The sequence below is a fragment of the Bison bison genome, unplaced genomic scaffold (genome assembly GCF_000754665.1).
Source record: "Bison bison bison isolate TAMUID 2011002044 unplaced genomic scaffold, Bison_UMD1.0 scf7180017864215, whole genome shotgun sequence".
NCBI classification, from domain to species: domain Eukaryota; kingdom Metazoa; phylum Chordata; class Mammalia; order Artiodactyla; family Bovidae; genus Bison; species Bison bison.
This window is the reverse complement of record NW_011494787.1, coordinates 12264129-12272557: the sequence shown is the minus strand read 5'-3', so window position 1 is coordinate 12272557 and position 8429 is coordinate 12264129. Positions and strand designations below refer to the sequence as shown.

The 8429-nt window shown below is 37.8% G+C and overlaps 1 protein-coding gene across 1 annotated transcript in view; it reads left to right on the top strand.

The window, feature by feature from the left end:
• The window catches only part of HCLS1 (hematopoietic cell-specific Lyn substrate 1), a 33174-nt gene that overhangs the window by 3681 nt on the left and 21064 nt on the right, over positions 1–8429 (top strand). The window contains exons 3-4 of the mRNA XM_010845423.1: positions 1–22; positions 6947–7076. Of these exons, the coding sequence (XP_010843725.1) occupies positions 1–22; positions 6947–7076 (152 nt within the window). The remainder of the gene's footprint in view (positions 23–6946; positions 7077–8429) is intronic.

Below are 8429 nucleotides of genomic sequence, written 5' to 3'. Positions count from 1 at the left end.
CTGGACGCACAGAGCATATCAAGTAGGTGCCAAAAGGACTGGGAGGAGGGAAAGAGGTACGGGAAGAGCCCAAGGAAAACTTGGAGACTCAGGAGAAGGAGAAAGAGAAATTCCTGTCTCCGTGTCTTTGCTTTTTCCTCTTTCTGTCCCCATGTGTCCCTCTGTGCATCATTGTGAATTTGTTTCATGTCTCTCCTCTTATCCCCCCAACCCTACTATCTGTTTTTATTTCCAGCTTCTCTGATATTTCCCCAAGTGGGTTTATAATTTTAACTGTTTCTCTTCCTTCAGTAAGACATGAGGAATTCAGAGAGGGAAGTGCTGACTTCACGAATTTATTATCTGTCTACTCATATATATATAATGTGTCTGTATTGTAGGGTGACATCAAATGGGCCAAGAAGGATTCAGTAAAATGTCAAGGGAAAGAACTTAGAATAAATGTTATTAATATAAATAAGAGGATAATATCAGGTCCCATACCTGGCCTAAATGACTTTTAAAATAAAAATTTGCATTTGACTACTTAACAGAAGCAGGAAGTGATGAATGGTAACATGAAGAAATATGACACATGGAAAGCCTGTTGATTAAAACTATGTTGGCAATCTTAAAGATTATAACCCAATATTTGACCAGAAAAAAAAAGCAAAACAAACAATAAACTCTGATACCACAAGAGAGAAGGAAGTTACACACAAATCCAGGGATTTCTGTGGGGTATAACGTGTATTAGTATTGTGAGATTCTCTCTTTTCCATGGATTATTCAGGGTTTTCTAACTAGGGCTATTTGCCTTGGATAGTGTCAGAATGTCCAATAGACACAATAAACAGTATACTAAGAGCACAATTAAAAAGTAGATAAATTGGCAAAATTAATCATTTTAAGCTCCACTTTAATGTCCTTTCCTCATAAACAACAGTGTTTCTACCTCATTTTCTTCTAGATTTTTTTAAGTGTCAGTGGATGGTCACGCTGCACAAAGCATGCTATGAAAATTTGGCACTTGTTTATATAATTTGATAATATTTGGCACTATGAATTGTTTAATTGGACCTAAATGATTTATTTCAGGTAACTGTATGAATATCATATTTAAGGAAACTAGGCAATTCTGGAAGCAGTTGGAAAGTGAAAAAATGGAATTGGGTCATGCAGGAAGCGTCTCTGGTGCTCCTCTGTAGGCTCATCAAATCCTGCCCAAGTTAAGATGCCTTTCATTTTCTGAGAAAAGGCCACTCAGCCCTTGTATCCTGAGAGCTATTAAGATAAGCATACAAACTCTCCTTGTACCCTTCCCCTACCAGTGGCACTCACATGCAGAGCAGGAGTAGAACATTTTAAAGAGGACCCCTAAACCCTTGCCACAAACTTATAGAAAGAGCTTGAGTTTGGATATCAGATGGATTTAGATTCAATTTACAGCTCTACCATTAATGGCAATGTGAGTTAGGCATATAACTTCTCTGAAACTCAGCTTATTTGTTTATCCAATGAGGATGCTACTAGCTACCCTGCAGATATATGGTTAGAATTCAATGAATTAGCATGTAGCAATGTCTGTGGCCGGAGAAGGCAATGGCACCCCACTCCAGTACTCTTGCCTGGAAAATCCCATGGATGGAGGAGCCTGGTGGGCTGCAGTCCATGGGGTTGCTAGGAGTCGGGCACGACTGAGTGACTTCACTTTCACTTTTCACTTTCATGCATCAGAGAAGGAAATGGCAACCCACTCCAGTGTTCTTGCCTGGAGAATCCCAGGGACGGGGGAGCCTGGTGGGCTGCCATCTGTGGGGTTGCACAGAGTCGGACATGACTGAAGCGACTTAGCAGCAGCAGCAGCAGCAGCAGCAGCAATGTCTAGTGCAGTACTTAGCACCCCCTGGCAGCTCAATAATGTTATCTCCATTTCCTGTTAGTATAGATTAGTTGAATCAGATTTTCTTCCTAAAAAACCTAAAATAAACATATAAACAGATGACAATCTTCCTTATTCCTAAGTGGCATTTATTTGGACTGCTGTGTTATACAATCCAGTATATTTATTACTCTGACTGGTGACCCCTGGAGTTGTAAAATGTGGTGACCCTGGGTGTTTCCTTATTAGCCTAACTGGATCTATATCTGATAAAATAAATGGTGGGGACATTTACCCAGAAACCCACTCCTCTCCCATTTACCCAGGCTATTGAGGTGTAAAAGCCCAGTCTCTGCTAGTTCCTAGCCAGGTGATCTTGGACAGGCCACTTCCCTCTTTGATTCTCAAACTTAGCACTGGGATCAAAAAGATCTCTAGAGGACCTTCCAGTTTTAAGTCTATAATACTCTGGGATTCTTTTTGTCTCATGTGGACTAGAACAACCTTTAAGGTCAGATGGGAATCACTAAGGTCCTTGGAAAGGAGAGGAAATAGAAGAGGAGAACAGTAGCTGCAGAGCTCAGATGATTCAAAGCAGGAAAAGGAAGTGATTGTGGTTCTCATTAATCTCACTACCATCCCCCGTGATCTTTCTTTTTTAGGTCTGTGAAAATAGACCTAAAATAGTTTGAAGAGTGGTTTGGTAATTCGGTAAATAGTTCAAATGACCCTATCCATCCTTCACCTATTGTGTAGAGAAGTCCTGGGCCAGGCAGCTCCAATCAGTCTGGTGTTTCCAGGACCTGCTTGGTTTTCAAGGGTTCTTGTCTTCTCTCCATCTTCTTCTCACCAATTTTCCTCACTTATGTTCATGCACCTCTTTATGAGGCTGGATGTGAACACTGATCTGCTTCTTGTCACTATAGCTGAATTTTGCCTGTCCCAGAATTTCATGTAAATGGAGTAATACATAATGTATTTTTTGTGTCTGTCTTCTTTCACTCAGCATAATACTTTTGAGATCTATTCATGGTCTTGTGTGTATCAGTCTTTTGTTCCTTTCGAAGGTCAGGTAAAAATAAATAAAGCTGTCAAGTGAATGTGTCATGAACATTGAGTCCAAATCTTTTTCTTTACCTATATTTTTACTTCCCTTGGGAAATACCTAAAAGTAGGAGAATTCCTGAGTCATATAAAAAGTCTGTTTTAGTTTTTAAGAAACTGCTTTCTGAAAGAAATGTTTTTTCACTCCTACCAATAATGGATGAGTTTTAATTGTCTTTGTCTACACTTTGTCTACACTTACTTTGTTAGTATTTTTAATCATTTTTGTAAGTGTGTAGTGATTTTAACTTGTATTTTTCTGCTGGTTAATTTTATTGAACATCTTTTCACGTGCCATTCATGTATTTTCATATGTCTTCATTTTGAAGTGTCTATTCAAATCTTTTTCTCATTTTTAAAGTGGGTTATTTGTATTCTTTTGAGTTTTAAGAGTTCTTTAAATATTCTAGATAAAAGTCTTTTGTGACATGTATGTTTTATAAATATTTTCTGCCAGATTATAACTTGCCTTTTCACTCTATTAATGGCTTCTTTTAAAGATCAAAATATGTTAATTCTGATGAAGTCTAATTTTATCAAAATTTTTTATGGTCAGTGCCTATGTGTCTAGGAAATTTTTGCCTACCTCAAATTGTGAAGATTTTTTCCTATGTCTTTTTCTAAAAGACTTATAGTTTTAGCTTTTACATTTAAGTCTATAATTTATTTCAAATTTGTTTCTGTGTACGGTATGAGGCAGAGATTGAGGTTCATTTTATTTCCATTTGCAGATTTCATTATTCCCACATCATTAAAAGACTGTTCTTTCTTCATTGACTTACCTAGCATCTTTGACCATATATGTGAAGGTCCATTTCTAAACTATTTTATTGATTTATGTCTGCTCTGGCCCATACCATACTGCACTGAATGTTGTAACATTATTGTACTGTACCTTTTATTGTAGCAAAATGAAATCGGGTAGTCCTTCAACTTTGCGCTCCTTTAAAAAATAACTTTTTATTATCCCAGAACTTTTACCTTTCCACACACATTTTAGAATTAGCTAGTTGATTCCTACAAAAATTCCTGTTGGTATTTTGACTGGGATTACACTGAATCTATAGATCATAGATTTGGAGAGAACTTACATCTTAATGATCTCAAGTTTTCCAAGCCATGAATATGGGGTATGTTTCCATTTACTTAGATCTTCTTTAATCTTTTCAGAAATGTTTTTCAGTGTTCAGGTCTTGCACATATTTATTTAAAGTTATTCTAAAATATTTAGTGTTATTTCATGTGATAGTAAGTAGAATTTATTTTTAACTTTAAATTCTCAAATGTCTGTGGCTAGTATGTAGAAATAAAATTTCTTTTGATTGTAGTCTTGTTTTCTGGGACCTTGCTAAATGTACTGAATAGTTCTAGTAGCAAACTGATGTAGATTCTTTAGAACTTTCTTTGTCTATGGTCATTGTTTGTGAATAAAATCTTATAGTCTGAGTCACTAATTTTTGTGCTTTTACTTTTATCATAATAACAACAAAAAAAGTCTGTTCCTTCTCTTAGCTCATCTTTGAGGTCCTGGTTACTATAAACTATATTGCTTTATCAATTCCAAGGCAAGGTATTTTAAGACTTTAAATAGGTTTCTGAGAGTTAATGTGTCAAGTTTCTTAGGTATACCAATTAGGACATTGAAACATAACTTTTAGTTTCCTCTCTATATCTTGCATCTGATCACTATTTTCATATATTAATTATCTTTGTATTGTCAGAGTCTAATGGTACTTCACACTAAAAAAATTTAATAAACATTTAATTAATATTTATTTAATAATGGAATAATATAACACATTTATAGTAGCTTCAGCTATAGTCTAAAGAATTTGGTAAAAAGTTGGTCTTTGCTGGCCCCAACATTTTCATTCAAATTTTATTACCTGTTGCCATGATTCTCTGATTAGCCTCACTGCCAACTATTAGGGGGATATTCCTGAATCTCATTTTCTAATCCCTTTAAAAACTTGTTTCAACTATAATGCAGTTATGATTCATGCAACAGTAACTGGATTTATTAAAACTTTGCATATTTTCCCCCACTTGAAAGTAATGTCTAGTCCCATTTTCTTTATTCTTCATCTGAATACTTTGGTTGGGAACTATTGGTCATTTACCTGTTCTTGGCACCAGTAACTTTTTTGGACACAGACAGTTCTAAAATGTTGATGTTGTCAAACTAGCAACACAGGATCTCTGCCTTCCCTGCTGCCAGAGGGTTTAGAGCAGGCACAGGAACAGAGGGTTCTTCCAGCTCTTAGCTTAATTTCATCTGGGTCAAAGCCAATTTTCTAAAATTAACTTTGACTAAAGCTGAGATGACTTTTAAAAAAGACTTCTGGTGGCCTTACACTACAAGGCCACAAGATGGATCTATTCTTCCATGAAAGAGGAGAATTTTGCCTATGAGATGGCCACTCTAACTGTAAGCAATATATCTGGTTTATATGAACTAGTAAATTTCCAGGAAAATTGCTATCTCAGTTCTCCAAACCTCCATTTCTCGCTGCAGGAAATTAAATTTTTTATTTTTTTAAAAATAAAATTCTCTTGCCCAAGTGTTTCTAAGAATCCCCAGTGGTCGTCATATGTGTCCAAGTATCAGTTCTGATTGTCACTTATTGGTCCTGGAGTTGGTGCTGGTGCTGAGCTATCACTTCATATCCTCAGGCCAAACAAATACCCATAGATGTTCTGTGTACTGTGCTGTGCTTAGTTGCTTCAGTCATGTCCAACTCTTTGTGACCCTATGGACTGTGGCCCACCAGGTTCCTCTGTCCATGGGATTCTCTAGGCAAGAATACTGGAGTGGGTTGCCATTTCCTTCTCTCGGGGATCTTCCTGACCCAGGGATCAAACTTGCTTTTCTTATGTCTTCTTCATTGATAGACAAGCTCTTTACCACTAGCATCACCATGGAGAAGCCAATGGCACCCCACTCCAGTACTCTTGCCTGGAAAATCCCATGGACGGAGGAGCCTGGTAGGCTGCAGTCCATGGGGTTGCTAAGGGTCGGACACGACTGAGCGACTTGACTTTCACTTTTCACTTTCATGCATTGGAGAAGGAGATGGCAACCCACTCCAGTGTTCTTGCCTGGAGAATCCCAGGGATGAGGGAGCCTGGTGGGCTGCCATCTATGGGGTCACACAGAGTCAGACACGACTCACGTGACTTAGCAGCAGCAGCAGCACCACCACCACCATGGTAAAGATGAAGGTGAAGTAAAGGGGAGAATGCCTCCTTTCAGTGTTATGTTCTCTTAAAGGTGTCCCAGACAAAGGTTATTAATTTTTAGTTCTCTCAGGAATAAGCAGATTTAGGGGCAGTGTGAAGGGCATTCATTTTGACAAGAAGAGACATAAAATACTTATATGTAGATAAATTCCTCAATGATGTATTTTTCCTACTCAATGTCTTTAATGACTTCCTCATGTGCCATTAAAAAGTAATGTGCAATTTACTTAACTATTCCCCAATTTTCTCCACATAAAATGTTTCTTGGTTCTTATTATTAAATACAGTGTTTCAGTGAATATCACACTACACTTTGCCACAGTTAAAATTATTTCCTTGGGATAGACTTCTAGAATGTGTGGGTAAAGGGTATATGAATCTTTTTGTGCTTCTTGAGGTAGAATACCTAATTGTTAGACAGCAAATCCATTCAGAGAGGAAAATAACTCTTCAGTTACTGGCCTCTAACATTCAGGAACATGAGTCTAAATATCAGAAGGTTATTTAGTGAACAAAATGACAGACTAGAGGATACTATTGGTTTATGAAGAGTTCGTATCAGGGTATATATGCCGGCCACACTAATCCCTTACTCCCAGACCCAGCACAGGTTATTTGGGACTTGTTTGGGACTATTGCTAAAAATGAACAGAACACACTGCAAAATTACTATTTTTCTGGCAAGGAGGGTTCATTGGCTTCTCTGTGCTAGACAAGTCTCTGTGATGTGTTTGCTTCCAGCATCCACCAGCTGAGGAACAAAGTATCAGAGGAGCATGATATTCTCAAGAAGAAAGAGATGGAGTCAGGGCCCAAAGCATCTCATGGCTATGGAGGTCGGTTTGGAGTGGAAAAAGACCGAATGGACAAGGTGAATTGAAAGAGGATATTTGCTTTTTAAAAAAAAAAAACAAAAAACGATAAATCGAGTCATTTGTTGATTTTATGGTTAAAACTTACTCAAAAGTAAAACATCCATTTGGTTTTAAAATTGAATGTCCAGGGGCTTCCCTGGTGATCCAGTGGTTAAGATGCCGAGTTCCCAATGCAGGGGGCCTGAGTTCGATCCCTAGTCAGGGAACTAGACCCCATATGCCACGGCTACAGATCCTGCATACCATGACTAATACCTGGTACAGGCAAATAAAATAAATATTAAAATAGAATGTCCACGTATTATTTGTATCATTTTCCCCTGATTTCAACATGTAATACATAGATGGCAGAAAATGGGAGCCAAGAATTTAGAAGAACTGGCCTAGTGTAGGCTCACCTACACTGTAATTCCTAGACTGAAGAGACACGGAACACACATAGAGAAGGGGAAAACGGGTTTTAAAATCATTTACTGTTTTCAAATGCATGTGTATTATGTCTTTGCTGCAACTTCTTTTACTGTTTACTGTTTATTTAGTGGGGTTTTTTTTTTAAACATTTTATATATCACTTATGATTTGCACATAGGTGTGAAAAATATTGATGGGGATTTATCTATTAGATGCCCTTGAATATAATATTATCTTTCCTTTATCCACTAGATACTATGAAAGTATGATACAAGAAAGCTTGTATGGTGAATCATATTTTTCCATTGATTTTCCTAACCTCAAAAATAGAGATATATTCCTATAAATAAAAAAATGTTTAATCTCCATAGAGAAAAAACAATTCAATGAAAACCTTTAGTCCACCCTCAAGAAGTCATTATGTAAAATGCAGTCCAGACACTGTATTCTCCTACAGAATTCCTAGGAAAAAGAAATGTAGATAAGCAGTCATTCATTCTTGAATTCAGCAAGCAAAGTGGACCTGCTGCTGCTGCTGCTGCTAAGTCGCTTCAGTCGTGTCCGACTCTGTGCAACCCCATAGACGGCAGCCCATCAGGCTTCCCCGTCCCTGGGATTCTCCAGGCAAGAACACTGGAGTGGGTTGCCATTTCCTTCTCCAATGTGTGAAAGTGAAAAGTGAAAGTGAAGTCGCTCAGTCGTGTCCGACTCTTCTCGACCCCATGGACTGGACTGCAGCCTGACCTACTCAGACCCAAAAATACTGCAAAGTGAGCTCCCAGGAGCTCATATAGGGCAGTGCTTCACATCAGTCTCTGTATTTATGTCAGCATGGAATTGGAAATGCAGGAGGAAGAGGAAGCTTTCTAATTTCTTCTTAGTTGAGACTCTTTAAGGTATCACTGTTTGGTTTGAATACTGTTGTGGTTTTCCATTTC